Source organism: Tinamus guttatus, unplaced genomic scaffold (genome assembly GCF_059628265.1).
Source record: "Tinamus guttatus ecotype Peru unplaced genomic scaffold, ASM5962826v1 Tinamus_guttatus_pri_ptg000528l, whole genome shotgun sequence".
NCBI classification, from domain to species: domain Eukaryota; kingdom Metazoa; phylum Chordata; class Aves; order Tinamiformes; family Tinamidae; genus Tinamus; species Tinamus guttatus.
This window is the reverse complement of record NW_028289062.1, coordinates 207,501-220,257: the sequence shown is the minus strand read 5'-3', so window position 1 is coordinate 220,257 and position 12,757 is coordinate 207,501. Positions and strand designations below refer to the sequence as shown.

Genomic DNA, 12,757 nt, shown 5'->3' with positions numbered 1-12,757 from the left:
TGGCCACCGCATGAACTGTTACCTGCTTTTCTTTCCGGACCTGATGAGTCACGTTCTCTGGCTGCTTTCCCCTCACAGGGTCCCACATGATGCTTTCAGGCCTGGGCACAGAGAAGGGCCGACGAAGCCATGGGAGGAGGATAAAGGTCTTGGGGAAATGGCGCGTGGGCTCGAAGCTGATGGCTCCTCTTGCCCCAGGTCCTCGGCTGCAGGAGATCATGGTGTTTAACACAAGGCTGCTCCAAGATCTCTGCAGACCAGTTGCCAGCACAGCAGACGGGAAAGACAGAGACAGTGAGGAGCATCCCACGCCCAAAAAAGCTAATCTTCAGTGAAGGGTCTTCATTAAACTGGAGCTCTCACCCCCAAAGCCTTCTGTTCCCCCTCAAAGCTACCTCTGCCCTTGGCATCCTGAACCCCTCAGAGCAGGGGCGAGTCCGACTGGCAGAGATGCAGAGACCCAAGGAGGAGGCTGCATCCAGCCCCATTCACCAACCCAGTTTCACCCCGTTCGCTTGAAGAGACCAGCAGTTTGGGGACAACCTGGGGGCCCAGGGACCGTCCCCACACACTGCAGCTGCGTGTCGAGCTGCACGTAAAGAGCACAGTGCAACGCTGGGCTCAGCAGACGCAAGCAAGGGGCAGCCTCGGCACACGAGGAGCATGGAGCCACCTTCAGCCTGTATCTGTTTTGTCTGAAGATCGGGTGTGCAGACGGGGCACAGACAGACACCGCTCACACCAGCAGCGCAGGGAGGGTTTGTGTTGACCTCCCACGAGGCGGGGAGCGTGTCCTCCCGCTGCGCCGACGGCGTGTTACGGGTTTGGACGCGGGCATGCTTTCCCCAAGAAATTCATCAACAGAAAGCACAGGCGTCACTAAACACAAACGTCCTTATCCCAGTGAAAGCAAGATCTTTTCCCTGCTGTGCCAGCTCTCCCAGAAACCTGCCAGGCACAGCTTGAGCTCTGGCTGTTACCAGCTGTGGCAGCGCCAGAAAAGTACCAAAAAGGGTCATTTTGGTCATGGCGTAAAGGACAGATATAGAGCCCTCAAAGAGCAGACCTCTTACCTATGGCATTCCTACTGCCTTAGCATGGGATTTGTGCTAGTTTTCCTCTGCATTTTGCCTTTTAGAGTTACTAGTGTAGCCTTGATGGGAATAAAGTGAAATTCCACTCACTGTTTCTCTTGGCACCACCCACCAGGTCCTTTGGTTCTCGAGCGCTGGAGCGAGGTGGTGATGGTGGGAAGGAAGCAGAGCAGATTGGTTATCAGCAGCTACCGCTGTCAGGACGCGCTCTTCGCTCCAACTCACATGCCTGCAGAAAGCCGGGCCCCTCTCAACCACCTCCTTCCCTGCACCGCACTGGCTGCCAGCGCCTCGGCCTCTCCAGACACGCCGTTTTCATGGAAGTTTGTCTCCAGAGGCTGTTTAATCCGGACTAATCAGCAGGGCTGATCAGGTCATAGACCTCCCTTCTGCCCTGATGCTGAAGCACAGTGAATTGCCCCAAGAAAAGTCACCAGAGTTTAGGGCAAAACCCAACCGCCTTGTGAGCTAACTGCCACTCGAGAAGGGGAGGAAGAGCCATCTGCCCCAGAACGTCTTTGCTCAAATACTCCATCCTTTTGAGTTACCAAAAGTCGAAGCCTACGATGGAGCAGTCTCAAATTCACCTCAGCTCCAGAAAGTCCCCCTAGTAGCACACAGGTTAAGGCCCAGACCCACAGTCCACTCTCCCAGTTCCCTACCATAAATATGGGGTAGAATCCAACTCTACATTTTCTTCCCGGGAATCATGGCAAATCCTCTGCTCCCCAGGGAGCCCCTTCAAACTGGTGTTGGGAAAAATGCCAGAAGAAACCCTTGTCAGCCGGCCAGGCATGCAACGTAAGTGGAGGCTGCTGAGAAAAGTAAACTCATTTAAAGATATTAAGTTGACCTTGTCCTGCTACTTCAAAGACCGATAGCTGTCCCGCCAGGAAGGGAGATACATCGCAGTGCTGTATCTCTTGAAATGCCTTCCTGTCTTGGCCCGTTGGGGGCGACGCGCCGCCAAGTGACGCAGAAGGTGTCTGCAGTTCTGCGCCGTCCTTGGCTGCGGCTCCCGAGGGCCCAGCGGGTGCCGCGGGGCTCCGCTCCGCAGCCGCTGCGGGAAGGTCGCCATCCCCGCCAGCAGGTGAGTGGGAGCAGCTCGAGATCTCACCATGTGCTCGAGCCCCTTGGACTCGTTCTCCCCCGTGACCTGTCAAAACTCTTGGAAGGGACGTTGGCCCGTGCGGGGAAGAGCTGCCCTTTCTTCCTGCCTCCCATCTGCCCTTCCTTGCATAGGAAGCAGATGATGGCCACAAATCCTGCACATTATGTGTCCAGAGAGCTCCCGTGTAGCTCACTGCAGAGAGCACTTAGAGGGAGCCATAAGCCACCAGATCACAGGCTGTCAGGAGGGAAGGAAAGAGAAGAGCAAGAGCTGAAGTGAAGGAAGAATAATCTGGCATGAAAACTGCCTGGGCCGGCACCAGCTGGCAGGATCCACGGGATGATTAAATTATGCGTAACGGAGGAGCCGTCGGGATCGCAGCACTTAATCAGAGGCAGCTACACCTCGAGACCAAACCCTTCAGAGCCGGAACCGCCGGCCTCGCTCCCCTTCCCCGGAACGAGGCCCTGTGCAAACAATCCAATTAAAAGAGAGGCAAAGAGCGTGGCAGGCACCCCGCAGGAGGCCGGGCCGCGTGCTGGGCATTACTAGGGGATTACGGCGCTCGGCTGTCACCGGCAACAGACTCCTTTGGAAAGGGGGTTAAGTGACAATTTTCCTCCCGCCCGCCCAGCTCTCTCAGCAATGCGGCTCCTCTCACCACATTGGCATCCGCAGCAATCCCGGGTTGTTCGCAGGTACCTTCCAAAATACATACACGTAACCCCAGAGACTGCTGCCGTGGCTGCACCTACCGGCCACTGAACGCTCGCTCGGGGCAAAGACGGCTAAAGCTGCACAAAACAGGGGACTCTGGCATGCACGGTGCTGTGGGGAGGCACAGAGGCTGGAAGCCTGCATTAAAATAAAAATACCAGCGCAGTCTGTTCACTACCAAGATCCCCATTATGGCCCCAAAGCTCCCTGGACCTCAGGCCCCTAGGTGCTTGGAAGTTTACCCAAGGGGCACGTTTACTCACCCTGCTCTTATGCTCTCTCTGCAATATACACTCACGGGACAGAGGACTTTTTGCTCTGACACCTTGTAACTCATTTTACGCCTTTATTACCGCCGTGCAAACGCAGAGCTCTCCTGAAGGAGCCCCGCGCTCGGCACGGGAGCTAACGGGAGCTGCCCGCAGGACCGTGCCGCGCTCTCAAACCACCACGGTGCCGGTCTCAGTGGCAAACAACGGGGCTTGGCTGAGCCGGCAGCAGCCTCAAATGTCCCCACGCCGGCCGGGGAGGCTCATGAACTTTCCCTAAAGTCGCACTTCTCATCCCAAAACTGAATGTTTTTTTTTTTTTCAAGTTTCCAGAGCCAATAAGCGTCAAAGACAAGAGCTTTTCAGCTTTGGAAGATACATCACGAGGGTGTTAACCTTCCTCCCACTGTACTTTTTGGGTGTTTTTTTTTTAACCATATTCTCATTAAACTCAGCAAGGATCCTTATAAAGTTAGCAGGACTAGAGCAACACATGCTATTATAAGTCAGAGGGTAAATTATACGTGTTAATATGTTCTAAATATAGAAGAAAATATTATAATTAGGAAATGAACATACTTTGGCAGCATGACATTCTCAGAACATTTCTGCTTTCACTAAGTTAACAGTCAGCTGCCCGGAAAGAGGCCTGGTTTATTAAGTAGTTGCCCAGTCAGCATAACGTGGAGCCTCGGCATAAGCAGAACAGTTCCCTAAAGGAGGCTTGGCCCGCAAAAGCCACCAAAATCCCTTTTCCCTGTTCTTTAAGAAAACTGTGACCAAGTCCCACATTTTTACATGGTACTTGATGTGGGAACAGATGCTCTGTCACTTGCCTCAACTTTTGGATTCTCATCTATGGATTCTCATGCCCCAACGGGGATTTGGTTCCTCGGATGCTGCAGCAGCAGCTGCCCTGCAAGCAGGAGTCATTCCACAACCTCAGTCTGGCTGGGGAAGCGGGAAAAAAAAAATCTTCTTCTGAAATGACAGGGGTATGTGGGAGGAGGAAGGGAAATCTAACACTAGTCATTTAAAACAAGAAACCAAGACTGAAGCACTTGAAACCAAATTCTTATGCAAACCAAAACTCCCAAACGCAACGAGGCCGCGTCTGCGGAGACGCTCGCTACCTCCAGCGTCAACGCCGGCTCCTGGAATAGATCGGGCCGGACGCGTCCGCTTCACACATGGGAAGGCTCCAGCATCACTGTGAAAGTGAAGGAAGACGGAAGCGGGCAGCTCACGCTGGCTGGGTACAGCCAAAGTTATCATGAAGCTGAGGAGATCTCTCCATTTTCCCCCTTCTGGAAAATTACCCGTGCACAGTACAGCCTGGCTCCTCCGGGGACGGCCAACTCGAGACCCTCTTAACCAGAAGAGGGACGAGGGGGAAAATGGGGAATTAGCCACGGAGAGGGACAGAGGACAAAGGAAGAGCACATATGGGGCCAAACCGCATTGCCAGCGGAATTGCTGGCCCCTGCAGGTGTCCACAAGGCTCCGGCACTGCTGGTCAAGCACCAGGATGAATAACAACGTGAGCATTAACGAAATGCTGCACTAAGAGCCAGCTGCTGCCAGCACTGCTGAACCGCCCCCCCGCTGTGACCGCTTCCCCCGGCGGCACTGCTAGAGGCAGGGAGGGAACTGAACCGAGAAGTCTTCGGTGCAAGGAATGGAAAGTCCCCAACGAAAGCAGCGTGCGCGGGCGAACCGCGGCCCGACGCCCCCACCCACTAAATGGTCAGGAACAAAAAGCTTTGAACAACCCCTTTTTCCCAAGGCTGCTCCCAGGAGCGTCATGGCAAGGCTGCAGACGCAGGGAAACAGCACAGCGGAAAAGCTAAAAAGCAGCAGGGCAGGATCCAGACAAGCCGAGAGCCGACAGGGATGGATGCTCCTCTCACCCCAGCGAGGGAGCAGCCGGCAAACCCGGCCCAGGAGGACAGGAAAGTGGCTGGGCAGGGGTGGAACAGGGGAGAGGACGCAGAGGCCACGCAGGTGGGAGACAACTCATCAACATTTGCTCGCCAGAAGCGGGATGTATCCGTCGTGCTTCAGCCCTTGGTGCTGCTGTCGGGACTGCCTCTTCCTCCTCTGTCACCAGCCTCGTGGGGCCAAGCGGGGCTGCTCTTCCCCTCCAGCGTCTCCAAACGCGCCTGGCTGCTGAACAATTCTATTTCAGGCGGGCAGAGAGGCGAGAGGAGGGAAGTGGAGTGCATGCAATCGCGTTATGAGCAAAGCTGGTGCCAAGTTCTTCTCTGCTACAGCCAGTTCAGCAACACAACGTGTCTGGTGGGGTGCTCCGAGCCAAGCGCCCCGCGTGTCCCGAAGCAGCAATCCATGTTCTTTCCATGCAAAACATCCCGGCACTTCTCAGTGATCCGCTGCCAAAGGGAGAAGTGGAAATAGCCAATCTAATGGAAAAAAGAAATGCTTCATACAAAACAAATGTATGCACAGGGATGAGGCACAGAAACACACTACATCTGTTCCCCTCGAAGCACAAAGGTAAAGGCACTGGGGCTGGAAACAAATTAATCACCTTTCATGCTGCAAATCATGCGAGTTCCAAAGCAAGGATGAGGACAGTGACCAGGAGGGGTGTCTCAAGAAAATCCGCTTCTCGCCCTCTTTGCATCTCCTAGACTATGGCCAGGAGAGGGGGGGACACCACACAACACCCCCCGGAGACCCTTAATTAACACCTCCCAGTTGAGAGGCTGCCCGGGATGCAGCACCCGCTACGTAATAGCCGAGATCTTAGCAAAAAGGATTCATGTGCTCCGAAGGGAGCGGGGAGAGGAGCAGCCTGGGCGCAGGAGACCGTGTCCTGCTCTTGGCTTCCCCAGTGCTGCACGGTGCCCTGCCACAGAAACCACCTCCCGTTTTCCTGCCTGGATCCGGATGGCACACGCGGAGCAGAGCCGGGCCCTGGTGTTTCCAGCTTCTCACACGTCCCGCGCCTGCCATCAGACACAAACGCACCTCATTCCCTTTGGAATTCAGGTGCCACCACCAGCATGGGACACCCGCTGCAGCCCAACCTCTGCCTCCAGCCTCCTCGTGTTTGTCATGCTTTTACTGTCACCCTGTGGTGACCAAACAGCCGCACTTCATTCCTGCCAACTTGCAGGGCCCTACCCGGACCCACCCCACACAGCCGGGAGCAGCTTTCTGCTGGGCAGGAGACAACACAATGCTTCTTCAAGGCTCCTTCCTTGAGAGGGGGTCTTCTGTTGAACCTTTCCGACTGCTCTAGCTCAAGCATGTGCAGGACACTCCACTGCCAACGCACCGTCCTGGCACCTGGTCACAGACACTGTAGTGCTCTGCTAGTGCCCTCTGCTGAACCAGTCACAGTCCTACAAGGGGCAGAGCGGTTCCCGGGCTTGGTGGCGCAGGGAACGCCCCGGCGCTCCGATGTGCTGAGCCTAAAGCAGGAGTGATCACAACCCAAACACCAGGCGAGTGAAGACAGTCCGTTTAATACAGTCAGACAGAGGAACCACAACAGCAAAACGGAATAGCCTGAAGCGTGTCAGGTGGGCAGGAACAAACCAGCGAACCAGGGAATGTGCTGAAACAGCTAAGATTGCAGAAATGCAGTCACCACAGCTCTTGGAGCAAAAAAAGCCACCGATCCTTCTCCGTGCAGCGCAAAGCTCCAAGGCCGCATCTCTGGCGGGCAGAGGGGCAAGATGGAGAGAGGCACCTGGATACCCTTAGCATGGCCAGGGCTCCCAAACAGGAGCCCAAGGCCACCTGCAAGGAAAGGAGCCGCCGCCCCGGGTGCTCCATGCCCAAGGGCGCAGCCTCGCTGCAGGCAGGAGCCGCAGGGCCGGGCCGCAGCGCGAGCAGCGGTATGAGGTGCCCAAAGCTAGGGAGCCCCACCAGCAAAGATGAGCTCCAGGGCGGCCTGGATGTCCCCTCCGGTGGCCTGCAGGGCCCGGAGGCTGAGCTCATCATCGTGGATGCCCATGTCTCGCAGCTGCTGAAGCTGTGGTTGCCACTGGCTCTACAGACAGGAGACAAAAGCAGCTCTAAGTCCTGCTGAAAACGACCCCCGGCCCACCAGCCCCGCTGTGCTTCACGTTGCTCTCCGATATCCCCCTTCCTGCCTGACCTCCTGCCCCAGGAGGTGGATGGAAGACCCAGCTCCACCCTGCAACACCTGCTGCTGGACTTTCCACGGCTCCCGGGGAAGAGGCCGAGGCACTGACCTGCAGGCTGGGCTGCCCGGAGGCCTGCAGGGCATGTTGCAAGGCCTGGCTGAAGAGGTCGTTGGTGATGGGTGTTCCTGACTGGACGCTGGATGACATTGGGGAGGTGCCAGAGGAGTGACCCTGGGAGGAAACAGGTTACACGAGGATCAGCAGGCCACTGTCGTCACCACAACCAGAGGCAGCAAGAGCAGCACCTCCAAAACTCCAATTATTACTCCACAAATGAGGCCGAGACCCCAGTTGTAAGAGAATTACCCTGCCAGGGCCCCCCGGTTGGCTTCGAGCCCCGCTGCCCTCGTACCTGCGTGCCCGGAGTCGGCGTGTGGGAGCTGCTCTCCGGGGTGCTGGCCAGGGCCAGCGCGGTGGCCAGCTCGCTCTGCGTGATCGGCCGCGGCCCCGCGGCCCCCGAGTAGCCCAGGGAGGCCGGCCGGGAACCAGACGCGCTGCTGGACGGTGTTGATCGGGTGCTCTGCACAAAGGGGCAAAAACAACCCAAAACCCGCAATTTTGGTGTCTGTGTCCCACTAGACTATGGCTCACGTGCTTATGCCCAGGGATCCCTCCCTCACAGCACTTGGAAGTCGGGCGCAGGGCTCTCGGAAAACACACACCCCTGGCAATGAGATGCAGCTATTCCCAAGCTCTGTTACTGCAAGGCTGCAGACACTGCCAGTAAACCTTTCTGTGTGTCATTCACCAGCTCACAAACACAGCGTTAACAGCCAGCAACAAAAAAAACGAGCAGCGGTGCTGAACCCACGCTGCAAACCCCAAGCAGCTGCTGCACCCTGACCTGCCCAGTCACCTGGTGAAAGTCGTCTTCTTCATCTGAGAGACCTTCAAACAGAAAGCCACCTGGAACGGAACACAAAACAAACGGATGCAGAAAACTAGGTGCTGGCAGGAAACAAGGATTCTGGGAGTCCAACGAACCTGGCTCAGCTCCAGCCAAAGCGTTAGGAAAGAGGCCTCAGCCCCAGCGAGATCTCAAGCCCATCATTTGTATGTGAGTGAAGCCAAGCACTTTGTAGAGACTCAGCTGGGAGAGGCCCTGAGCCTGAAGTGGACCAGATGAGTCTCACGGTCGGTGCAAAAATCTACCAAACCACAACGAACACTCCAGAACCCCAAACTCTTCTTCCAGCCTAGGTCGCACCAGGTCAGCACGGCACGAGCGGCTCTGTTGCACGGCACCCTGAGGGGCTGCGGGCTGGACGCACCTGGCATTTCCCGGTAGGAGCCGGACGAGAGGCTCCGGGAGGAGGTGTCCGGGGCTGGCAGCGGGGCGCTGCCGGCCACCGAGTGCAGCACCAGGACGATGGCGTTGACGAGCGCCGGGTGCGCGGGAATGAGCCTGGAGGGACAGAGCGTGAGGATGCGTCACGGGCAGGGAAAGCAGCACTTCAACGGCAGCACAAAGCTCACGAAAGCAAAGGCAGAAACATTCGTGACGATCACACACAACATCCCAAGAGAGCCCACACATGAGGGTTGTTGTCCCCATTCCGATCGACGGCCTCCGTGGGACTGGCACTGATGAGGGCCTGAATCTATAGATGGAAGGAAGCTCCTTCCTGACCCCATGTTGACTCTCCCATTTCACACATGTCCCAATTAACTTTCTGCTGTGAGAAACAGTATCTGGATTCAACCTCATGATCTGGACACAAGGATAGCCCTTGTCTCTCATGAAATATCCTTTGGTCTGTGCAATATTGGAGGTACATGCACATCAAAGCTCTAGGCAAAGCCTCAGCTCCCTCTTTTCTGTTGCTGAATCTCTGGCTGGGGGTAGCTGTACTGGCAGATGGGAGCAGAAGCCTCTTGCACGCAGAGAAGAGCAGCTGGGGCAGCAGCACAGCCCAGGCTCTGCTTCGCCGCTGCCCCAAGGGGCTCACGTGAACTTACGTGTCCAGCATGTTGGGGTCTGCAAACACTGAGAAGAGATCCTTGTCCTGCAGGACTCCTGGGAAGGACCAGGAAACAAAAGTAAGAGGCAGGATACAGAAAACCCACAGCAGCCAGGGAAAAAAGAACCATTGGAAAACCAAAGAAATTGACTGTCTTTCAGAAACGGAGTCACTAGCAGGCGCCGTAAGTACTCTGTTATTGTTCTCTTCAAAATCTTCCACTTCTCTGTGGAGGGATTCCCCATCACAACCACACTCCCATGGCAGAGTCTTCCCAGCAGATCCCAGGGGCTCTGCCCAGGCACAAACAGCAGCTCTTCCCTACAGACGGAGCCACTCTCAGCCCAGCCCAGCCGGCTGCTCTCCCTATTCCGCCTCTCTAAGGCAACGTGCTAAACGGCCAAGAACTCGCTGGGCCGACGCCGACATTTGATGACATCTTTGCAACACTTTGCAGAAGGAAAGAGCACCTCGAGCTCCCCCTCCAGCTCCGTGTTCCCTCTTGAAGCTCGTGCCCAGCCCCAAGTGTTACAGCGGAGCCTAACCGCCTCTTCAGCAGACACTCAGACACCCTTATGTGCCACAAAGGGGCACTTTCTTCGGAGAAAAGTGCTCTCTCTCTCCTCCACATCATGAATTACACACTAACCACGCTCCTCTGGCTTTCCTTGCATCCTCCGGGTCCCGTTTAGACTCACCCAAAGCGACGGGGTCACTGCTGAGGCCAGGCGTAGCTACAATGATCTGGTCCAAGGACTCCTTGTTTCCCAGCATCTTGAAGACCTGTCCGAGATGGCGGAGGGATCAGTGGCGTCGCAGAACGGCTCCCCTCCGGGATCTGCCCCTTTCCCGGGAAACGCCAGCGCACTCACCGCGTCCCTGTAGGCAGGGCTGCTGTGCAGGGCGGTGTGGAGGACCCGGAATTCCCGCACCGCGGCCACCTTATCCACGGGCTCTGCGGGAAGAGCAAGAGAGCAGAGCGGCGTTCCCTCTCTCCTGCGGGGGTTATTAGCCTTTCGAGCACCTTTTGGGGCTTCCTTGCTGCAGGGCCAATGGCGACTGAATTCCCTGGATTCATTTCATCCCGGGAGGAAGGGTACAGAAAAATGGTTGCAAGTGCCCAGAGAACAGGCTCCCAGCTTCCAGACGTGCAAAAATATGTACATACACCCTCCCACACGCACAGAAAGATGTTGAAATAAGAACTTTAAACTAACGTGTTTTATTCTGCGGTTTGGCAGAGCAAGACACACACAAACCCATGCACCCCTGCAGCTGGAGCAACCTCTCACTCTGTTTCTGATTCACTGGCAACCCCCTAAAATGGGTCGCAGTTCAATTAAGGAGGCAAAATTTGCTCTCCGCATCATGCGGCTCCTTCCTGGAACTCCTCCATTAGCAATAAAACACAGGGGCCATTTGCTGCTCAGAGAACTGGTGAGCTCCAATGCAAGGGCAAAGATGTTTGCCAGCGCCTCATCCAAATCCCACACCCAGTTTTCCAAAGCGGATCTCAGGAAATGTTGCTCCTTGCTTGAATAGGACCCGCACCAGGCTCATCCCAAGGACTGATGAGGGTTATCCCAAGCCTCACCCGGCTTCTGATCCGGCTCAGGCCAGGACTTGCGCAGGACATGAACAGTGGAGCCGGACTGGATGCCATAAAAATCCAGTGTTTGGTCATCCCTCAGCTTACGACCACAGTAGATCAAATCTGGAAGAGAGAGCAAACAAGTTTTTCACAGCTTCCCATAGCAAGAGACACTTTGGTATCACCAGAACACTTTTTAGTGAGAGAAATGCGCATATAATTAATACGTAATTAACGCAGCACTAGGCAGCTGCTGGAAAGTTGAGCACAGCCCCCGTGAGAGGCCCTGCGGCCACGCAGGGACCTACCGATGAGCTCCGGGTCCGGCACGGACTCCTGCAGCTTCCCGGTGATGAGCTGCTTCAGGTGGGAGATGCTGCAGCCGCCCAGGGGGCACTCGCCCAGCTCCGTCTCCGGGAGCCGCAGGATGGATTTGGGCGCGAGCGGCTGGTCCGCCAGCTTCACGGCGATGTGCCACTCGCACAGGGACATGGCCACCACGCTGCGGCGTCACGGAGGCGACGCTGGCTCCGAGCGGCCCTGTGAGGGGGAGGGAACGGGCGAAGCGAGACCGTGCTGAACGGCAGAGCCTCCCCCGTGCGGGAGGGCCCTGCCAAAGCACAACAGGGCTCTGTGGGGGCCTGCACGAGTCTTAGCTGCCATGTCCCGGACTAGGGCTGAGGCAGGAGCAGCCTCTGCACCGGGAGCGGGAAAGGAGGCGCAAAGAGCAGACAAATGACCCGTCCCGGGCCGCAGCTACGGGGAGGAGGCCCAGCCCGATCCCCCAGCCCACAGACCGGGCCCCGCACCGCCCCTTGGCCCTGGCCCAGGCCCGGCCGCCCCGAGCAGGCCCCAACACTGGCGTCAACTCCGAGACCAGGCCCAAAATCAGCCCCGACGCCCAGGACTAGGCCCCTGCTCCCCAGACTAGGGCCAGGAGCAGCCTCAGCCCCCACTCGGTCCCAGTCCCGCCGTCTCCGCCCACCTCAGCGCCGGGCGCCCCGCGACTCCCCTGGGCCACGCCGGAAACAGACCGCCTCCTTCCTCCCCCCCCCCCAAGGTGCACCCTGGGAAAGCGAGTCCACCGAAGGAAGGGGGCGGAGAGTCACGCGGAGGCGGCAGCCGATTGGTGGAAACCCCGCTGACGCGCGCCGGTTAAGCTAATGGCCGCGCGGCTGGGTGTTTAAAAGGGGTGGGCGGGGCGCCGCGCCCACAGGCGGAGGCCCCGCCCTGCCGCGCCCAGGCCCCGCCCCCGCCCGAGGGGCGCCATCCCCTGCTCTTTGTCACGGCTGAACGCAAAAGCCGCCGTTTTCCACCCCAAAAACGAGCCGCAGGGGAGCGCAGGAGCAGAAAGACCCTCTGAAGCTGTCCCTACACGAGATAAGATGGTGACTAAGGAGATTCCTGCCATCTCATCCCTTTTCCAGGCACACCCGCCCCCCAGAGCCGTGCGCATCCCTGACCGGACAGCCTTGGCAACACTCGCTGCTTTGCCCTTTTTCCTCCCAAAAAAGGGCAAGCTATTCCTCTGCTCCCTAAAAACCCGTGCCAATGCACCAGCTTTTCAGACAAGAAGAGCTGTTTGTGTTCTAAAAAAAGCCAAGTTACCATGAAAGTACAGAAAGGCTGCAAGAGCCGCATACCAGTCACGTTTTCCTTCTGAACAGCTCTTAAAATGGTCTGCGCAGCACAGGGTGACCACAGCCAGCTTTAAAAGGTGACACGTTTTGCCCAGTGTTTCCCCAAATTTACGTTATCAAGTTTGCAGCTTAAGCAGACAGCAACTACCCAGGTTTGAGCCCAAAACTCACACTATGCAGCACCCCGTGGAGGGGA

General features: G+C 57.0%; 1 protein-coding gene across 1 annotated transcript; it reads right to left on the bottom strand.

The window, feature by feature from the left end:
* Positions 1–7,064: 7,064 nt before the first annotated feature.
* On the bottom strand, positions 7,065–11,457 carry UBL7 (ubiquitin like 7). Its single transcript, XM_010225095.2, has 10 exons — positions 11,230–11,457; positions 10,925–11,044; positions 10,203–10,285; positions 10,029–10,113; positions 9,329–9,386; positions 8,641–8,774; positions 8,226–8,275; positions 7,722–7,889; positions 7,418–7,540; positions 7,065–7,212 (listed from the first exon to the last, which is right to left on the bottom strand). The coding sequence occupies exons 1-10, from the start codon at positions 11,411–11,413 to the stop codon at positions 7,075–7,077; spliced, it is 1,143 nt and encodes a 380-aa protein (XP_010223397.1). The 5' UTR covers positions 11,414–11,457; the 3' UTR covers positions 7,065–7,074.
* Between the last annotated feature and the right edge of the window lie 1,300 nt (positions 11,458–12,757).

What these genes read in the sequence shown, in the direction of transcription:
- UBL7 (XM_010225095.2), bottom strand. Translation starts at nt 11,413, where the DNA reads ATGTCCCTGTGCGAGTGGCACATCGCCGTGAAGCTGGCGGACCAGCCG. An exon ending in GACCCCAACATGCTGGACAC is followed by an intron (nt 8,775 to 9,328) that starts GTAAGTTCACGT and finishes CTGTCCCTCCAG; the next exon opens with GCTCATTCCCGCGCACCCGG. An exon ending in CGCCGACTCCGGGCACGCAG is followed by an intron (nt 7,541 to 7,721) that starts GTACGAGGGCAG and finishes GTTTCCTCCCAG; the next exon opens with GGTCACTCCTCTGGCACCTC.